The sequence below is a fragment of the Peromyscus californicus genome, unplaced genomic scaffold (assembly GCF_007827085.1).
Source record: "Peromyscus californicus insignis strain IS unplaced genomic scaffold, ASM782708v3 Scaffold_7__1_contigs__length_154581171, whole genome shotgun sequence".
Taxonomy (NCBI): domain Eukaryota; kingdom Metazoa; phylum Chordata; class Mammalia; order Rodentia; family Cricetidae; genus Peromyscus; species Peromyscus californicus.
The window spans coordinates 138,908,569-138,930,275 of record NW_026294595.1 but is presented as its reverse complement, the minus strand read 5'-3'; the positions used below and the strand labels follow the sequence as shown (position 1 = coordinate 138,930,275).

The window sequence follows — 21,707 nt, the reverse complement described above, 5'->3', positions numbered from 1 at the left end:
TGTTATATAACACCACAGATTTGGATTGTAATCAAGAAAAACATCTGCAGATGGATACTAGCAATATTAGTGTACTTAAAAGCATGAAGTTGAAAAATAAAAAAATATTTACTATAGTAAATTTTATGTCACATGTATTAAAATATAAGGTTCTTATTCATGTAGCTGTAGACTGATTCTGTACACCACTATATCTGCGGCATAGATGGTTGTATAACCTGCACAGCTTTGGAACTGACCTGATGGGGGCCATTACTGGAAATGAATAAAGGACAGAGACATGTCCAGAAAAGCTGGGATCAGGTGGGCCATGCTCTCTGATGGAGACACACCAGCAGCAGAAACTTGGTGTGTTGATTATATAAGACATGGAGGAGGAGGCAGGCAAGCTAATCTTGGTAGGAGGTCTCTGTAGGGGAGCAGTCTCAGGCTGCAGTCATCTGGATGAGGAAGCTGTGGTTGGTAGTTTTTGTACACACTGGTTTTAACTAAAGGTCAACCATTCATCATCATCCATACTTGGGCCAAGTGAAGGCCTTATCATTCCCATGGCTCTGAGGCATTGGCATCCTTGACATGGCCATGCTCATGTCAACAATACACATTCACCCAGGACTTCATCCACTCTACAGAGATGATGAGTTTAGGGTACATAATTTTGGATGGACTTCTGTAATCCCATGATATTCATACACTTTAGGTTTTCTGCCTATTGTTAGGATAATTTACCTTATTATATTTTCCAGGTTGTCAAGTAATTTTCTTGCATAGAATTAAACAAAACTCTTAAATCTCCTTTTCTGTTCCCTAAGCATATTATTTCACAACATCTGAATGAGATTTTGCAACCCTTGTCAATAATAAAATGTTTTCAAAAGGAAAATGTCCTACATTTTTTAAAATTATCCAGTGAGAGTTTTACTGTCGTTCTCTAGAAATCAGTATGTAGGATTTGTTCTCCACTTGTTTTTCTAGTCTTTCAATTGCCCATTTCTCTTTTCATTTTTTGCCAGTATGTTGAATGTTTAAATTTAAATTTTCATTTCAATGCAGTCTCTTCTGGTATGTATTGCATAATTACATGGTATTTGTGATTTTCAACTTCCTGATTTTTGTTCACACATCTTATTCCTGAGTTTTATCTGCATTTTAAAAAGGAGATTGTCAAAAAATTTGCTCTTAATTCAGAAATATGATCAAAGTTTTCAGATCCTTTCCTTATTGCTACTGACTGAAGCATTTCCTTGATTTTTCTAAAACAAAGAAGAGACGTGGGAAGTGGGGGACAAGGTTGAGTGGGTATAGTTAGCAATTGTATGTTAGAATCATTTCAGGGTGACTCACTGGTCTCCCAAAGGGAAATAGTTACTTCCCTGGGACAGAGACCAGTTCACTAAGAGATCAGAGTGGCTGGGTGTAAAATCACCCAAACCATGTGTTCTACATTACATTTACTTTATGCATTTTCTTGCTGTGATGACCTGGTTAGGCTTTTTGTTTGTCCCTTCCATACAGAACTACCCAGAGTGTTGGCTGGGATGATTGAAACTATGTTTTCAAGTAGACTTCCTCATGGAACTACTTTCATATGGCTGAGTGTAAAATGGAACACTGTAGGGATGTTCTCTTCTCCCAAAAACATGTCCACAGTATTGTCCCTTTGAGTGTATGTTTGAGTCACCAATGACATAATGAGCCCTTTATGCTGTTCTCACAGCTGCACTAAGCTTTGTTTCTAAACAAGAAGGCAAGTCTTCCATCTTGTCTCAGGATACTAACGACGTCACCAGTGTTCCCCACAGCCTACCGCTAGTGCAGCTGTCTGACACTCCTGTCTGAGTTTTCTGTACTAAAATACTGGGTTTTATTTTTTGTTGGATTCCAGGGCATGCATTCAGTAAGGAAACCAACACTCTTTCTTGTTTTTCTAACAGCGATTGCTGTCACCGCTCAATTATTGTAATGCTTCCCCCTTTAAAATGCCTCTGCACTTCACCTTGCCTTCCAGATACATCCCTAAGCTTATTCCACTACACACAGAGACTACTTGAAATGCTACAGCTAACAAACCACCGCAACCATGGCGGTCTTGTCTTTCCAGAATAAACTATTTGTAAAAGCATGTACCCATGTCTTTCTTAGATAAATATAGACACTGGCATGTCAGTGTTTATAACTATATAGCTCAGAACTACTTTTGGACATTGATGTGCCCCAATTATTTGGACATTGATGTGCCCCAATTATTTGGACATTGATGTGCCCCAATTATTTTTTTCCAGAGCTGAGGTTTCAATCAAGAGCCTCATACATCCTAGGCAACTGGTCTACCACACAGCCACATCTTTAACCTCTCCATTTACTCTTTAAACTTTCTACCTTGGGTTTCCTTGTGTTCAGTTCTTCCTATGTTGTTCTACACATGTGAATGCTCCTTTGCATGTAAATGAGAAGCTATGTCAAACTCAGTGTAAAACAAGCAGCTTCATGGGCTTCTGTATGATAGCAGGCTAAAGAATGTCACAATGAAAAAAGCACCACTACACTGTGACTGGGAAAACTTGATCAGGCCCTGGCTATTTTCAGAGCATGACAAAAAGTCCCTTCCCAACTCGACTCCAGATTTCATTTGAAAATGCAAACAGTGTGTGATAAACTCAGAAGGCTGATAAATATTTGCTAAGGATTATAACAGAAAAACATTGCGTCCCTGCACTAAACCCCTGGGAACATTACCAATGTCCCCAACAGCGCAGAGGGAAGGAAGTTGACATTTAGAGATAATAAAAAAAAGGGGGCAGTGTCTTTTGTAGCTTCAGCCACATCAGTGGTACACCCAGCTAAAGAATATATAAATGAGCACCTCAGCTCAGTTCTCAGTGAACGCCCTTCTTGACAAGATGAAGTCCTTAGTCTTCATCCTTTCTCTGCTCCTCATTCTGGAAAGACAGGCAGCTGTGGTTGGACAATATGGTGAGTATGGAGATTGTGGCTAGGGGGAAAGTCACTCAGAGTGTCCTTAAGGGTGCTCTGGGAGTGAGCAGATCCTTCCATAGGGTGATCTTTTTTATGAGACTTAATTCTTCTCTACCCAAACCCAAATCCCTCGTGGGAACATCAACAGTTTTATGAGGAAATTTTGGGGATAAGACTTGGAAGGAACTTTGCAGATAATATAACAAACATTCTTATTATAAATTTCCAGGTGGAATAAAAGGCGGCTTCACGAAAGGTGGCTTCACAAAAGGTGGCTTCACAAAAGGTGGCTTCACAAAAGGTGGCTTCACGAGTAGCTCTTCAGGATTTATGAAAGGTCATGTCAGTTATGGGCTCAAAGGAGGAAGTGAGAACGAAGCTGAAGAAAGTGCTTTCTTGCAAACAAAACAACAAGTATATAGCAAGGGTGGTAACATGGCACAGGCACGCCTTTCACAAGAACACACAGGTATAAAGGGGGCCGCACTTTGTCGTAAAGGACAAACATCCCAAATAAAATCCCAGGAATCCCAAGTAAAATCCTTTGGACAAACGAAATCCCTTGGATCTCAAATGAAGTCCTATGGACAAATGAAATCCTATGGACAAATGAAATCCCATGAATCTCAAATGAAATCCTATGGACAACTGAAGTCTCAAAATGATCAAATGAAATCTTATAGCCAGCTAAAATCCCAAGATGCCCAACTAAAATCCTATGGTCAACAAAAATCCTTTGGTGAAGATGCCCAACTGAAATCTTATGCCCAACTAAAATCCTATGGTCAACAAAAATCCTTTGGTGAAGATGCCCAACTGAAATCTTATGCCCAACAAAAATCCCAAGTAGCCCAACAAGCCTTTGGCCAAGCAAAATCCCAAAGTGGCCAACTAAAATCCTTTGGCCAAGAAAAATCCCTAAAAGATTTTTCTCAACAAACTCAGCATAAAGGATTTGCTATGAGTGGAGGGCTATCGCAAGTGCGTAAACAATATGATGATGAAGCATCTGTACAACAAAAGTCTAGCCAACAGCTAAAAACAGAGCACGATTTATCCCAATTTGGACAACAACGCCAATTTGGACAAGAACGCTCACAATCCTATAAAGGATATCTTGAACAATACCAAAAGAAATCACAAGACAACTATCAACAAAGAAGAAATTTTAATGAAGGTGGCTATTTTACAAAGGGAGGAGAAGGCCTATATCAAACTCAACTTAAGAGCTAATATAGTCATTAACCAACTAAAGACCAAGGTCAATATCAAGGTATGTTTCTACCAATTAGGAGAGCTATTTATCCAAGTGTTTATGTATGGTATATAAGGAAGCCCTGGGTCCATTGTGGGATTGATACCCATTGGTTCCTATCAGTAGAAGCATTATGTTACAAACTTTTAGAAATATGATGAGCGTGTCCTGGTAAATGAGCACGTGGTATGATAGAGGCAGAGCAAGCAACCCGGGTTAACAACGGGTCCTGAACTCCTACATTAAGGGAGTATTTCTCAATGGTTTTCTTTTAAACATAGAGTTTATATTACTAAATATGTACCACCTATGCAATCGTATTTAACATTTATGATGTAATCTTATTTTTTCTTACACTTTGGCTTGGTTAAAATTGGTTTCTTAGCCGGGCGGTGGTGGCGCACGCCTTTAATCCCAGCACTCAGGAGGCAGAGCCAGGTGGATCTCTGTGAGTTCAAGGCCAGCCTGGACTACCAAGTGAGTTCCAGGAAAGGCGCAAAGATACACAGAGAAACCCTGTCTCAAAAAACCAAAAAAAAACAAAAAACAAAAAAAAAAATTGGTTTCTTGCTTTTATTGGTATAAGATATTATTGCAGATGATCTCTTTCTCAATACCAGTAAGTGTTCTTGAGTTCCTATTACCTCCGTTTCCCATCATAAACCATGGGGTTAAGGATTAGCTGTCTTTTCCATCAGATGGAAGATACGATTACAAAGATCTGTTTGGGGCAGACACTATCTTCAATTGTGTGCCCAGTGATGAACCTGTTAAGAGTCCAATGGGCAGTCCCAGGCTTGTGGGCATGTCAGTGGCCCTGGTTAAACCCAGCTGGTCAGAAAACAAAACAAAAAGACACGATTGTGAGAAGAGGACTTGTAGGGAGGAGTGGGAGTAACTGGGATGAGTGAAAGGTAGGAGAGGGTGAAATTGGCCGTAATCAGAATGCCCTATAGATGTGCATGAGATTCTCAAAGAACAAAGTTAGTAAAAGGTTGTTTTGTTTTTCTTTTTAAATCTGTGCCTGGGATGCAGGACGAGTTCAAATGTGAGTACAAGGTAGTAAGCATCCACAAGTTGCTGCTGGACATTTGCAACACTGGGGGTGAAGCCTGAGCCCTAGCAGAAAGACAATGTTCGCCGCTTTTAAGTTTGCATTAAGAAAGAGAAAGCCACAAAAACTGTAGACACACTCAGGGTCCGTTGGAGTCATTAGTGGCTGAGCACCTTAGTTTGTAGAGGCTGGTTCTGGGAGAATTGAAAGAGGCAGACACCTGTTCATCTGCACCTCAACTTCTGACTGCTCTTGTTTACCCCTTCTCTTTCCAGGACTCACCTTACCAGAGTCAAGTCTATGGCACCTTCCAGATGCCGCCTGCAATGTGGTCCCAGGTCTCTGGTTCATGGACAACCCTCTACTCACATTCACTTTTCTGTAGGACACCCAACCCTGGAGCTTCCTCAAACACTTGCTTTCCAATAAAAATATAACTTTCTGCATCATTTGCTTTTGTTTACTGACATCTGATTGCTGCCAGTGTCTGGCTTTGGGACCATTCTTGATGGGCAGTTTCAAAAGGAAGGGACAATTGTGTAGCATTGGGGAAAACAGCAATGAAATCCCCATTTATAGATGTCTGGGTTACAGAAGAGGTGCTAGAACTGTGCCAGTCGCCCCGTGAGCCACAAGTCAACTTTACAATCCCTCTCAACTCTTTTTCTAGTCAGTCTTTAGAAACTGACAACCAGATTTAAAAGTTCACTGGCTCAAGGGGGTTGGTTTCCAACTCTGCCATAGAAACAGATTTTTTTCGGGCTGGAGAGATGGTTTAGCCATTAAAGGCTCAGTTTACAACCAAAAATATAAGAAACATATCAATTTTCAATTAAATTTTTCTCTCTGGCTGTAAGCCCACCATTTACATATGGAAAAGTTTCCTCCAACTGTTTTTAACTTCATGAAATCGAGTAAGGCTTTCACACTCCTCTTGTGATCCCACAGGCAGGAAATGGACTGAAGGTTACTTACTAATACATTTGATACTTACGGAAAATGTAGAAGGACTCTGAGTGTTGTTTAATGAGACTTGCCCCTGTTAGCACAGCCACAGAGAAACATGGGCAGGTCCCAGAGACACTTTCACTTTTATTCTGGAAGGTTTAGTCACTTCATTAGGTACGGAGAGAAGAAGGAAGTTCTCCTTTGCTACAGATTCAAAGGGGTTGGGTACCATCTCTGGATAGAGACATAAGAATTCTTCTGGGGGGCTGGAGAGATGGCTCAGCAGTTAAGAGCACTAGCTGCTCTTCCAGAGGACCCAGGTTCAATTCCCAGCACCCACATGGCAGCTCACAACTGTGTGTAACTCCGGTTCCCTGGGATCTGACATCTTCACACCAATGCACATTAAATAAAGATAAATAAATTATTTTCTCAAAAAAAGAATTCTTCTGAAGTCTTAAATCAGAATGAATATAGGGAGTTAACATGTAACAAGGAAGCAATGCCTCACTTAGACACCATAGGCTATCAAATAAAAAGCCTTGTGCCAGGTATGGGTTATGTCTTTTTGAGTTGTTGGCCACTGGGATCCTACCCCTAACATTACAAGCTACCACCATTGCTCCTAGTTACCCTTACCATAAAGTTATGATAAGACTTTACCACCGAAGACACCACATACCTGAGTCATAGGTCACAGAGAAATCAAGCTGATACTGACCTGGAAGCTTCATCCTACTGGCTAGCTTTCACAGTGCTAAAAGATACTATGCATTCTTACTAGGGAGGAAAAGTCATCATCAACACTGTTACCCAGCTGTGAACCCTATAAGCTAGAATAACACAATTGGCCTGGTAAGATATGCCCACTAGCGTAATAGTGGTACCCAGGTTATGGGAGTAACCAGCCAACCACTTTCTGATTGGACTTTAGTCCCACTCCACAAGATGGAACTGATGCCTGGTACTATTGACTGCATCCAAAAGCTGTGGAACATACATTCTGATCCTGTATTTGTTCCATAATTTTATTCTGAAAGTACATTACTCACATATTTTCACAATCTGTAAATGGAAAATAATTTTGTCCAGAATCAACCAGATCATAACTACCATAGACTATGTAAGCGATAGTAAATAATACAAAGTTTTGAGAGCACGTTGTTAAAAGGTAGATAATTTAGGGGTAAAATAAATAAATTTTCACATGTGAGAAGAACAAATACTAGCCAGAGCTGGGGCTGAGACTAACTCAGCTGATAAAATGCTTACTAAGCCTGAAAGAGGCCTGAAGGTCAGTTTGCAGCACACACAGTGCATACACCTGCAATACCAGCATTCAGGAAGTAGAGGTGAGCTGACCAGAAGGTCAAAGTCACCCTCACCTCAGCTATGTGGTAGATTCTAGGCCAGCCTCAGGACATTAGTCAAGGTTCTCTAACAGAACTGATAGAATGAATATGGTGAGGGAGGAGAGAGGGGGAGGGAGGGAAACAGGGGAGAGAGAGAGAGAGAGAGAGAGAGAGAGAGAGAGAGAGAGAGAGAGAGAGAGAGAGAGAAGAATCTTCTAGTCTGTGATCTGAATAGTTTAACAGTGGCTATCTCCTGCTATGGTACTGGAATCCAACAGGATTACTGAAGAGCTGCTGGTCTTCAGCCTATGTTGAAATCCCAAAGAAGTGGGTTCTAATACTGGTGAAGGAGTGCCTCAGCAATTGGATAAATGGACTTGCCAGCAAGAGTGAGGGCAAGCAAGCAAAAAGCAAAAGCTTCCTTCTTCCATATCCTTTTATGTGGGCTGCCACCAGATGGTGTGGCCCAGATTTAGAGTGAATCTTTCCACAACACATGATCCAATCAAGAAAAGCCCACAAGCATGCCCAGCTGTTTGAGTTTTAGTTGATTTGTAGGAGACCAGCTGGGAGACTGGCTCCCACATTTTACCCCAGGGTACTCTTAAGGAGAGAGGGATAAGAGATTTAGATAGAAGGATAAAGGGGAGAGAAACAGAAACACAGGATAGCCTCAGGAGGGCCTAGATCCTTATCCACTGGCCCCTTCTGTCTCTTCTAAAGGGCTATTTATAGGAATGCCAAGGGTTGGAACAAAAGACCTCCCCCCTGCTCAGCCAAGTGTAGACCCTTCCAATCACCTGGTAACCATGCACATGGTCAAGCAATCCTCTAATGCAGCTCTGCTGGGTAAAGCAAGCTCAGATCTCACTTGGAAACCTTTGTGGGCTTCCACATTGATTCCAGATGTAGTCAAGTTTGACAACCAAGATTAGCCATCATACTCAGAAACAGAAGAGTGTGTGTGTGTGTGTGTGTGTGTGTGTGTGTGTGTGTGTGTGTGTGTGTATGTACACATATATGTGTATTATCAGGAACCAAAGTTAGATTATTATAGTTTGAATTGGCAGTCCCCCCACAAATATCTGTTTAATGTTATTACCCAGGAATGATATTTGCAAATAAAACCTTTAGAACATAAAGCTGGGTGGATAGGGAGATGGTGAGGATCTGGGAGGAATTGGGGGAGGGAAAAACAAGCAAAATACATTGCATGAAAAAAATTAACTAAAAATTATAAATAAATAAATAAATAAATAAATAAATAAATAAATAAATAAATAAATAAATAAATAAAACCATGAAAGACAAAGTCATACAGGACTAGTGTGACCTTCCATTTTATTTATTGCTAGTACCCTCTTTTTCTGGAATTGGGTCTTACTGTTTTGCCTAGACCATCCTTGAACTGGTGATGCTCCCACCCTTGACCTCATTAGTGCCCCGGATGACCAGGTATGGGCAACCAGACCTAACTGCTGGTGTCCTTCTGAAAAGAATTCCTTGAGAGCTGAGGTGCCTTACGCGCGTGTGGACCTGAGTTCAGTCCCCAGCATGCATGTCAACCTATCAAGCATAGCAGTGCTTATTTGCAGTCCCAGTGCTGTGGAGGCTAAGGCAGACAGGTCCCTGAGGACTGCTAAACAGCCAGTCCAGCCTGGTTGGCAAGCTTCAGGGAGTGAAAAAGTCTGTCTCAAAGGGAAAGGATGGCCTTTATGAGTAACAGCTGGGGTTGTCCTCTGGCTTCCACATTCACACACAAGCAGCCACTCACACATGCATAAGTCTTGCAACTGTGCACTAAAAAAGAATGCCCTGAGAAATGTGATGCACTTATAAAGAATCCACACAAAGAGGAGAGATTGGAATGACACATTTAAAGTCTTTCTGGCTCCAGTTTATTTCACTTAATAGTCTCCATTTCCATCTATTTCCAGCAAATGACGTAATTTCATTCTTTACATACAAATAAAATTCTATTGTGTATATGTACCAGATTTCATCCATTCATCTGATGGGGGAGGGGCACCGAGACTCTTCCATATCCCGGCTTTCGTGATAAATGATCTCCAAGCAGTAAACATGGGTGTGCAGGCATCCCTACGGCACGATGGTTCTGATTCCTTTGTGTCTATATCCGGGCATGGCAGAACTAGATCAATATATTAGTTCAACTTCTGGGTTTGGGGGACCCTTCATACTGACTTCCACAGTGGTTGCACCAGTTTAAACTCGTACCAGCAATGTATGAGGAATTCTCCTCCCCTGTATCCACACTAGCATTTCATCTCAGCTATTTTCTTCATAATAGCTATTGTGACAGTGGAGAGAGGGAAGCAAATAATGAACATGGACATTTCTGTGATTTGGGGGTATATTGAACCATTTTTCAAATATATTTTTTAAATGTGTTCATATATTAGTCACCTGCGTTTCTTCACTATCACTGGATTCATTTGCTAACTTTTTGATAGATTAGCCTTAATGATTAGTTTTTATTGTTCATTAAATATTCCAGATATAAACCCTCTGTCTCATGTATAGGTGGCAGTGGGTATTATACACGTTTTAAAGTACACCAGAATACACATGTGTTCTAGACAAACACCACTCTAGATTTTTATTTAAAACATTTTACTCTTTTTCACATTTATTTTTAAACATAAAAATGTAAACTTAAATGTGAATTTATTTACTATTAAATACCTTTATTTTTCTAAATGTACAGCCCATTGAACCTGTCTATACATCTTTGCCAGTGGCTGGGCCTTCTCCACACTTTGTATTTCTGATGTAAGTTACTGGGGTTCAGTGTCTTGAAGCAGTTTGATAAGTCCTTTACTAAGGAGCTCCTGAGGGGCTTCCTGCCCAGGGAACCCCAAATCTCAGTCTCTCAGAGACCGGAGCAGAGTGATAAGCTTCTAGTTGGGACCTTTCTTACAGAGTTCTGTCACGCTGGACTAGGTTTCTGAGCACGTACAGACTTAGACCTGGGCTCCTTGTTAGCTTTGCCCCAGGATTTGTTCCTTCCTTGCCAGCTCTCTGGCATCTTTCTCTTGCCATCCTTGGGCAGTACGATGGCACTCCAAGAACACTGGTGCCCACTGCGGTCCCAGCAAGAGGCAGTAAGAGCCAGAGGTGTCAGATGGCTGCAGGGGAACAGCGTCCTCCAGACGTAACAGACGTGTGTATCACAGGATCCACATAGGAACTCACAGACTGCGACAGCACAAACGAGACCCGAGTGTGTCGCGTCCGCCTCAACCAGCAAGGAAGACGCAACACCAGGCTCTTCTCCAAGCAGTTTATTCAGGAACCTTGAGACAATCTCCTGACCCCGGGGAACGCCATCTTCTTCTTCTCCTCTCTCTCTCTCTCTCTCTCTCTCTCTCTCTCTCTCTCTCTCTCTCACTCTCTCACTCTCACTCTGATCTCCTCCTCCTGGGGAAAGCCAGCCCATGCCCTTTATAGCCACTGGGCAATCAACCCCGTAGTGCCACGTGGACAATGCCGATAGGGTCAGACATATGCAAGCAAGCCAGATTAGGTCCAGGTGCGCGGAAGCAAGTCAGATCCTAGCCTTAGCCAAATAAGGAGCACCTGCCACCGGGAAGGCAGAAGCCAGACGCCGGCGCCATCTTTGAGGCACGGCCGTGCACGGCTCTCTATAGTTCCCCCTTTATTGTTTTAAGCAGCAGGCAAGAGCAGAGGTCTAATCTCTACCAAAAAACAACTTGGACATTGTACTGGTGTTAGTCCAGGTGTCATCCACCCAGAGAACACTTGACCCATCCGATACCCTTTTTTGCAGAGGTGGGAATAAGGGCATCAACCCACATGCAATTAGACTTGCTCTTCTTGGGTTTTGCAATACAGCTAGACCCAAGTTCAGTGCACTAGCCTCGCATCCTGCACAATCAAGTTTTTAATGCGGCCAGCCAGGCCTGGGGAGACTGTCTAGCTTCTATGGCTGTAAAGGCTTGGATAATCATGGCTGCATCGCGCTGCTGAGAAACCCTTAAACGAACAATGCACCACAGGCACATCAGGGAGACAAGCACCAGTAGGCCTGCCAGGGCACCTAATCCCGCCCACTCCTTTGAAAAGGTGATAGGCCAGGTGCACACGGGTGGAGTTGACTGCAATGATCTTATTGCGCAGGATCTGGGTTCTGTTCCTGCAGCAAGTCAACTCAAAAATAAAGCAATACACTAGAATGTGATGTTATGGGTAAAGGGTATGGCCAGGCTTTTATAAGAGCCCAGAGCAGTCGATCCTCAGCTGCTCCCGCTGGCACGCTTGTCAGAATCAGGGCTATCAGGATCAGGCACATCAGCTTCCGGGGTGTCATCACGTCTCTCCGTCTGAGGGGCCGTCGCACCAGTCGTTCAGGTACCCAGATAGGGTCTAGCCGGTCCTGTGGGAAAACACAAACAGAACCTCCCACCCATGTCAGCACGGGATCGGGGCCATGCCAGCTACCGGTGAGGATATCTTTCCACTTCACCATGCCCTTCATAGGGCTGTGTGGATTATGATGCCTATCTGCTGATGAACTTCCCGAGGCATCCAAATTCTTGAAATAAGGGAATGGAAAAGAAACAATCTTCTATATCCACGGCAATAATATACCAGGAGGCTGGCAGAGCCAATAGAAGCGGCAGCCCTCGCTGCATTGGACCCATGACCTGCATCTGATTATTAATAGCCTTAAGGTCATGTAACAATCACCACTTTCCAGATTTTTTTTTTCTGATGACAAATATAGGTGTATTCCAAAGGGACACAGAGGGTCGTATATGTCCAGCCTCAAGCTGTTCTTTTACTAGCTCTTCTGCCGCTGATAACTTTTCAGAGGAAAGTGGCCACTGAGGTACCCATACCGGGTCCTCTGTTTTCCAGGAAATGGGAATTCCTTCCTCAGTGGCCCCTATGAAAAACCCAATCCTGCCTAGGTGGTCTACTCTGCGCCTGAACTGGATCTTTTCTGCCCTGGAGAAACTTCCCCAAACCAAACCTAGGATGACATCCCATCTTTATCATACTCCACTAATTGTACTCCCATCTGTGGAGTCAGTAATTTTAAACCGCACCGTTTTCACTGTTAGCTCAGGTTTTTCTGTGTTGCATTGATTTTCCACAGATCTCAGCTGCGGATGCCTTGTTGTGCTGGTTCTGGCGTCCACCATTCTTAGCTTAGTGGCTTCTGTTTTTGAAAACCACTCAGACTGCCTGCTTTGCAGTCTGCTAGGACACTAACCTTCTGTGTCTCAGGTTCTTTCACCACATACATTAAGCTTAGATTCACAATCAACATTTACACCTTTTCACAAACTCACATATAACATGTGCTTAGGCCTAAACTCACACTCAACATTTACACATTTTTACAAACTCACATATAACATATTAACATCTACTTATTTATACTCTTTAATGAAACTATAGAAGTTACCTTCTCCTTGAGGGCAGCTATGCTTGAGATGGCCCATTTTTCCACACTGAAAACATGCCCCAGTGTTCCCTCCTTTCTTGTTACTAAGTTGCATAACTGCAGCCGCAAGGCCTGTGTTAGAGGTCCCCCTAATTCTCTGCACACTTTTATCCATACTTCTAGACCTTTGTTCTTATAAGGGGTGATCGCAGCCTTGCATTCTTTGGTACATTGTTCATAAACTAGCTGCTTTATAAGCGGCATCGCGGCATCTGGGTCCCCAAAGATTCTGCCTGCAGCCTCGACCATGCGGGCCACAAAATCTGAAAAAGGTTCCATAGGTCCCTGAAGGATCTTAGTAAGGTTGCTACTCACTTCCCCTTTATTAGGTAGGGACTTCCATGCCCTTGTTCCTAGTTGATTTATCTGGTCATGGTATCTCTGTTGAGTCTGGGCATTGAGAAACACTGGGTAAGCTAGCTGCATTTCAGTTCTAACCTGTCTCCAAACCTCCGGGTTACTCTTCTTAATCTTTAATTTCTTTGAAAGGAGCAGCTCGTTAAGAGCCAGAAAAATTGGGTGCGAAGAAGTTGCGCCCATGATACTAGCAGCACCTTTTCCTTCACCTGCTTTCACTTTCTTTAATTTTCCCGCCCACTTTTGACTCGGTTCCACTTAACCTTCCTGTCCGCTTTGGTCGCAGCTCCACTTAATTTTCCTGTCCGCTTTGGTCGCGGTTCCACTTAATTTTCCTGTCCGTTTTGGTCACGGCTCTACTTAATTTTCCCGTCCGCTTTTGTCGAGGCTCCACTTAATTTTCCTGTCCACTTTTGTCGCGGCTCCACTTAATTTTCCCGCTTTTGTCGCGGATCCCCACCTTACCTGGGGACTTACCAGTGCACTGCCCTGACTGCGAAGAGTTCTGAGCCTTAAAGGGTTCCCCGTACGGGCCACCACTTGTCGCGTCTGCCTTGACCAGCAAGGAAGACACAACACCAGGCTCTTCTCCAAGCAGTTTATTCAGGAACCTTGAGACAATCTTCTGACCCCGGGGAACGCCATCTTCGTCTCCTCTCTCTCTCTCTCTCTCTCTCTCTCTCTCTCTCTCTCTCTCTCTCTCTCTCTCTCACTCACTCTCACTCTGATCTCCTCCTCCTGGGGAAAGCCAGCCCATGCCCTTTATAGCCACTGGGCAATCAACCCCGTAGTGCCACGTGGACAATGCCGATAGGGTCAGACATATGCAAGCAAGCCAGATTAGGTCCAGGTGCGTGGAAGCAAGTCAGATCCTAGCCTTAGCCAAATAAGGAGCACCTGCCATTGGAAGGCAGAAGCCAGACGCCGGCGCCATCTTTGAGGCACGGCCGTGCACGGCTCTCTACACGAGTGGGATCAAACCAGACAAAATCCCTGTGCTGAGAAGGGAAGTGGGCATCATGTCCCACTCCTAACCAAGAAGCTATTTCAAATTGATACCTGCCGGGTAAGGGAAATCTGTTCTCTCTGTAGAAGGAAATCTGGAAGAATCATTGTATCTAGGGTAAACATTAGAATGAAACAGTTGTTTCTGAAAGTATTTAGACCTTCAAGAAGTCATTGTAGAAAACAGTGATTGTTTTCTGTGATTTATAGGGTTGTTTTTCTGAAGGAGCTTTACAGCTTTTGCGTGACTTTACCCACAAGATGGTCCTGAAACACCTGGAATGTCTTGCATTATTGAGTACTACAAACAGTGGACAATAAGGACTGAAATTGAAGCATGAGGTGCTCATTCAAGAAACATACAGATTAGATCAGGGGCCTTGGTATGAGTAACTTGTTTTACCCAAAAAACAACTCTTGTATAACAATCAATAAATACGCTTCTGCATGGCTGTTCAGGGTTCACTCCACAGACATCATCTCTCTGCTGCCCGCAAGGCCTCACTTCATCCTTGAGTGACCCTCTTTCTTTGATTGCCCTGAGGGACTCAGATACCAACATCCCTCCAGTGCAGTCTCACTGGGTATATCAGCCACAGTCCAGGGTAGGCCCATGCCCAGGGGCAATGGGCCAACACAAAATGAACTCATGGTTTTTGCTCCTCTCTTCGTTTGTTTATTGTTGGTGGTGTACTTTGGGTTTGCTTTAGAATTTTTTTATCTTACTAATTTTCCTTTTTTGGATTGTTTTGATGTTCAGTTTTTGTTTTCTGTTTTGCTGTTTTGTGTTGTTTTGTTTTGAGAGAGGGAGAGAGGACATGAAGTTGAGTGGGTAGGGAGGTGGGGAGGATCTGGGAGGAGTTGAGGGAGAAGAAATAATATCATCAAAGTATATTATATGAAAAATTTAAATAAAGGGGAAAAGAAACTTGAAGACACTGAGGGAGGAACAACTCGTCCACCAGAGGGACAGACAGCTTTCCTGGTCAAATCTACCAAACACTGGGAACCTCACCATGTGTTTTCACATTTGTGATCGTTGCGATTAACTTCCTTTACTTAAAACATCTTAACACAACCTATATTGAAAGCAAAGCATACTGACACAATGTGAACCCAAACAGTCAAAAACGAAGAAGAAATGATAGCTATCAAACTGCTGTTCCCATTGTAAGCATCTAACCACTGCAAAGAAAAGAGAAAGCAGTGTAAAAAAAAAAAAAAGAAAGCGAGAAAGAGAGAAAAAAGTCATACTCCAGTGTTCAAACCAGGCTCATTTGTTATTTAAAAAGAATGTCTGCAAAGATGAAATGTGCTTTTTGAATCTAGGAGAGATAAAAGGGGCTGGAAAGATGCCTTGAGTTGGTAAAGTGTTTGCTGCCCAAACCATGAGAATCTGAGTTCAGATCCCTGACACACATAAAAAGCTGGCCACAACAGCGCTGGGGAGGAGAGACAGGAGGGTCCCTGGGGCTCACTCGCCACGCATCTACCCAAATGAATGAGCTCCAGGTTCAATGAGAGATCCTGACTCAAAATAAAAGGTGGCAGAGCAACTGAAGAAATCCCCACCATCAACTGCTGGCCTCCACATGCATGTGTACAAATGTGCATGTGTACCAACACACACACACACACACACACACACACACACACACACACACACACACGGACGGGGAGAGAGAGAGAGAGAGGATAACAGCAGTGACATCCTTGATAGCCACCAGGAGAGTAATTTAAGAGCATACTGAAAGAAAAATCTCACATGGGAGATTGAGGGCAGCTGCCTGGTGAGGAGGAGATTTGCAGGAGATGAGCAGAGGGCTGAGAACACCTTCAGTGGGAACATGCCCAACAGGGATGAAATAATGTTTGCACACCAGCCGTTTATGCATCTCCTTTGTGGGTTTTTTTTAATTCTTTGACAGTTTCATACATCTATATAATGAATTTCAACCCCACCCCCACCCCTCGTTCTTCTCTCTCCTCTCCCCTTCTCCCAACAAGTCTGCCTCCTACTTTAATGTCTTGATTTTGTGTATGGCCAGTGAGTTTCCTGCCTGAGTGTGGGTGGGGGATAGTCACTGACCAAGGACAGCTCTTCATTGTCTGCAACACCACAGAAAAGCAAATCCCCTCCCCAACAGTCATTAACTGCCGAGACTCCCTCCCTACTTACAATAAAATGTTGAGGGGCACTCTATGGTGATATTTTATTTGTATTAAAATGTTATTTGTATGTTAATAAATAAAGTTGCCCGGGGGTCAGAGCTATTAGCAAGCCATAGGAAAGCAGGGCAGTGGTTGCGTACGCTTATAATTCCAGCACTTGGTAGGCAGAGCTGGGTAAGTCTCTGTGTGTTCAGGGATACAGCCATTATTGAATACACATGCCTTTAATCTTAATACCAATCATGGAAAACCTGGAGGCCTATACAGACAGGCTGTGAGGAGGCAGTCATGTGGTTGGGTTTACAACCAATGAGAAGGCAGGACAGGAACTCTATATAAAGACTTTAACACAGGGGTAGCTCTGGTTCGGAGAGGTAGGACCACCGCAGGAGGAAGGGTAAGGTTTTAGCTCTTGGCTCTGACCTCTTGGCTTTCTTCTTTGCATTGGTTCTGTGTTTCTTATTTAATAAGAAGGTTGGATACATCTACATTTGGCGCCCAACGTGACAAGAATTCATTAAAAACCACTTGGCTTGGCTTGGCGGCAGGTCCGGTTTCCAGCCTGGGCGGCCCGGCTGGAAAACTCTAGCTCAGTCGGTAGAGCATGAGACTCTTAATCTCAGGGTCGTGGGTTCGAGCCCCACGTTGGGCGCCATTTGTAGCTAGAGTTTTCCTGCCTGACCCACAGTCAGGACAAATCTCTCTCACCTGCCAGTCCCACAGCCGCTCAGACCCGACCAAGTAAACACAGAGACTTATATTGGTTACAAACTGTATGGCCATGGCAGGCTTCTTGCTAACTGTTCTTACAGCTTAAATTAACCCATTTCTATAAATCTATACCTTGCCACATAGCTTGTGGCTTACCGGCATCTTCACATGCTGTTTCTCATCATGGCGGCTGGCAGTGTCTCTCTGACTCAGCCTTCCACTTCCCAGCTTTATTCTCCTCCTTGTCCCGCCTACACTTCCTGCCTAGCCAATGGCCAATCAGTGTTTTATTTATTGACTAATCAGCAACACATTTGCCATACAGAACATCCCACAGCAGGCACTCATTTATAAACCTTATCTCTTTGGGTTGTATCCATTTGTTGTTTCATTTGTACATGAGAAACTCACGTAGTCCCCCCAAAGTCAGGTCTGAGCATAACTAGTGGCATGCTCCACCCCCCCCACACTCCCTCCTCTGCCCCACCCCATCCCTGACAACAGCCATAGGCAATCTCTCTCACTGGTGGCCTGGGTTTCTTGTTTGTTTTGTTTTTTTTAAGTTTTGCCTTGTTTGTTTTGCTGCCCTGGATAGGTAAATGGAAATCTTACTTCCATTCTTTGCATTTCTCACATCACACTGTACCTGCAAAGCTCCCCTGTGGCTGCACAGGCAGTTTTCTTCTGTTCGTGAGCTATTTCCCAGGACTTCATTGTACAGGCGCAATGTGTAACCACTCCCCACCGTCTGGGCATTTAGTTTACTTCCACTGCTCTGTGGTTATAAATGATGTGTCAACCAACACATTTCCTTGAGTTCCATGGTTTGGCTTAGATCACTGTACTGGTCTGGAATTCCCACTATGTTTCCCTCAGTATCAGGACAAGATCATCAACCCACAGTGTTTCCATAGAGGCTGAGTCTTCTAGCCATGCTGATCTAAAGAAGAAGGATGTCGAGGACAGAATATTCTCCTTTCTAGCTCTGCTCCTGACTCCTGAATATTTTTGCCCATTTGTAAATGAGGAGTTTCCTAGATACTGTTTCCTGGAATTATGACACCAAGTTTCACTTGAGAAAGTGGCTCAGGATGTCTGGCCGCTGGGTATTTTGAGATTATGGAAACAGATTCACATGGCTGGTTAGAACACAGTCTTCAAGGCCTTGGGTTATCATTGATTACCACTGCTTTGGAATGCACGAGGGAAAAATGGCATTTGGTCTTAGAGAAACACTCAGTAGCTCCAGAGAGCTCTGGATCTCTAATGAATAGTGAGACCAGTTGATTTGGGCCAAGCAAAGAACAAAACCCAAACAGACTTGGAGGCATCTTACAAGCCACACTGGACACTTACCTCAGTTGTGTTCTCTTTTTCCTTTCACCCAGTTAGCAGACCCAGAACTGTTGTTCGAATCTTAGATGGTCTTTTTTTTTTTTTTTTTTTTTTTTTGGTTTTTTGAGACAGGGTTTCTCTGTGTAGCTTTACATCTTTCCTGGATCTCGCTCTGTAGACCAGGCTGGCCTCGAATTCACAAAGATCCACCTGGCTCTGCCTCCCAATTACTGGGATTAAAGGCGTGCGCCGCCGCCGCCGCCGCCTCCGCCGCCGCCACCACCACCACCACCACCACCACCACCACCACCACCACCACCCGGCCTTAGATGGTCTTTTTTTTTTTTTTTTTTTTTTTTTGGTTTTTCGAGACAGGGTTTCTCTGTGTAGCTTTGCGCCTTCCCTGGAACTCACTTGGTAGTCCAGGCTGGCCTCGAACTCACAGAGATCCGCCTGGATCTGCCTCCTGAGTGCTGGGATTAAAGGCGTGCGCCACCACCGCCCGGCTAGATGGTCTTTTAAAAACAAACAAACAAAACCAGCTGGGCAGTGGTGGCACATGCCTTTAATCCCAGCACTTGGGAGGCAGGGGCATGCGGATCTCTGCGTTAAAGGTCAGCCTGGGCTACCGAGTGAGTTCCAGGAAGGGCTCAAAGCTACACAGAGAAACCCTGTCTCGAAAAAACAAAAACAACAAAACAAAACAAAACAAAAACAAAAACCAGAAAGCAAAACCCAGAGCCAAACATTGGGGTGAAAGCTGAAAGATCAGAGAAGCAGAACAAGCCACAGACAACCTCACCTCGCCAACTCCTCAGCCGATCCTGTTTCCATGAATCCTCAGACTGAAAGTCTCTGAGTCCTCACCTGAAAGGGTCTCTGCTGAACCGCCTTAGTTCCTGTTTCCTCACACCTTATATACCTTTCTCTGCCCTGCTGTCACTTCCTGGGATTAAAGGTGTGTGCCACCACTGCCTGGCTGTTTCCAGTGTGGCCTTGAACTCACAGAGATCCAGACAGATCTCTGCCTCCTGAGTGATAGGATTAAAGGTGTGTGCCACCACTGTCTTGGCCTCTATGTCTAATCTAGTGGCTGGCTCTGTCGTCTGATCCTTGGGCAAGTCTATTAGGGTACACAATACATCACCACACAGAACTCTTTCCTGTTGCTTCTGTTCTTCATCTCCCAACAACAAAATGATCCACTGCTATCTGCCTGAGCTACTTGTGGATGAAGGAATGTAGAGAGGTGTGTCGCCTCCCATTCTCCACCTCTTCATTTGGTTTCCTAAAAGAAAACATGAATGTAAGTGGTAGATATGGATTGTTCAGGTCCCACACACAGGGTAGCCAAGGAAACAGCATAAGCATTGCTTGCTCAGGGCAGGAGGGCGGGGGGTGTTATAGACTATGTTTCTTGGATTCTCAAAGTAAAAATGTCTACTTGGGGAGAATGACCACAGAGATGAAAAGCTGGATTCTTGCTGCTGCCCCTCCCCCTGCTTCCTTCAGCCCTGCCTCCCTGCCTCATATGAGCTGAGCTCGGATCATGAGACATGGGCAATCTAAAGGGCATTTGTGAGTTAGGTATTAGCACAGATAGCGTCATAGTAAATGGTGAGCACTCATTTCCAAGGTGTTTGTTGCAAAGTTAGCTGTGTTTGACTTTGAAGAGAAGTAGCAATCATGGCCCCTGCTTTGGACATATCTGACTTGGCGTCTTGACCAAGGAATACATGGCATCTGTGGGCAGAGTCATAGCACTGAGGAGCTACACAGGGACCAGTATCAGACTGATTTTGACTGTGAGTCTACATACACTGGTCTCCTTATTTTAAAATTTTTTGTTTTTATTTATTTACATATACGTGGGCATTGTCTATTTACACATGTATGTGCATATGTGTGCAGGTACCTGTGGAGGCCAAAAGATGGCATCAAATCCCCTTGGAGCTGAAGTTACAAGCAGTTGTGAGCTACTAATAAGGGTGCTAGACACTAAACCCTGGTTCTCTGCAAGAGCAACAACTGCTCTTAACTAATGAGTCATCTCTCTGGTACAGCTTTCCCTATCTGTAACCTATTCTCTTCACGGTGGATTCCAGGCAGGCTTCCTAGTGACTACATGTTACCTGGCCCAGAAATGACTTCTTTGTGAAGCATGTTCTTCTATCTGGGTGACTGGTGGTATGAAGGGTTCCAAAGAATCATTCTACAACCAACAATCACAACAGATGGAAGTTATTATTGCATCAAATGTTTTTCATTCATTGAATGTTAAAGTATACATAGGTTGTTTTCATATATATGTGCATGTTTTCATATATGTATATTATACATAATATATACATATATATATTTAAATTGTTACTGTGCTTAAGCCAACCAGCAGAGTCATGATCTCCCACAAAGGATTTGCTCGCTCTCTCTCTCTCTCTCTCTCTCTCTCTCTCTCTCTCTCTCTCTCCCTCCCCTCCCTCTCCTGAATCCATCAGATATACTCTTATTAGGAAGTCATATCCGTACCTTTGTTCTAATCTCTAAACCACCGCAGACACATTCTGACTAGGCAAAGCTTTCATTGTTGTCTCTGAGAAGATCTGCCAATCTCATCTTTGATGTGATGAGGCTGTCCCTGATTCAGAGCACACTGCTTGTTCCACATCAGAGAGAAGGCTCTGTCACCGGGGAGCTGTCAACATCAACACTGGGATGATTTTATATCCTGTTCAGTAGTAGATGTACTTCCCACTGAGTGAGTTGATGCACATGACTAGGTGAAGGACCCTCTCTTGCTCCAATCAGGGACTGTGACAGGCTTGAGTTTTCTTCAGGCTCTATTGTTTTTCCCCAAAGATGACTATGGAGCCACAAATGAGCAAGGTGCTTCCCACACAGACAAAAGACCAGGTCCTGGTGCATACTGATGTGTTAAATCCATAAATGAAAGCAAGGTAAACAGGTGGGTGATATTTGTTTCCTCCCACTCCTGGATACTTGATATCTGCTACATACATGCCAACTCACTGTGAATAACTCAAATAGCAT

At 43.8% G+C, this 21,707-nt stretch overlaps 1 protein-coding gene across 1 annotated transcript; it reads left to right on the top strand.

Moving 5' to 3' along the window:
• The first annotated feature begins 2,900 nt into the window (after positions 1-2,900).
• Semg1 (semenogelin 1) lies at positions 2,901-4,238 on the top strand. The gene is made up of 2 exons (XM_052723722.1): positions 2,901-2,973; positions 3,206-4,238. The coding sequence occupies exons 1-2, from the start codon at positions 2,901-2,903 to the stop codon at positions 4,207-4,209; spliced, it is 1,077 nt and encodes a 358-aa protein (XP_052579682.1). The 3' UTR covers positions 4,210-4,238.
• The last annotated feature ends 17,469 nt before the right edge of the window (positions 4,239-21,707 follow it).

Excerpts from the sequence above, each read along its gene's own strand:
- Semg1 (XM_052723722.1), top strand. The coding sequence starts at position 2,901 with ATGAAGTCCTTAGTCTTCATCCTTTCTCTGCTCCTCATTCTGGAAAGA. Across the intron at positions 2,974-3,205 it reads AGCTGTGGTTGGACAATATG|GTGGAATAAAAGGCGGCTTC; the intron begins GTGAGTATGGAG and ends ATAAATTTCCAG.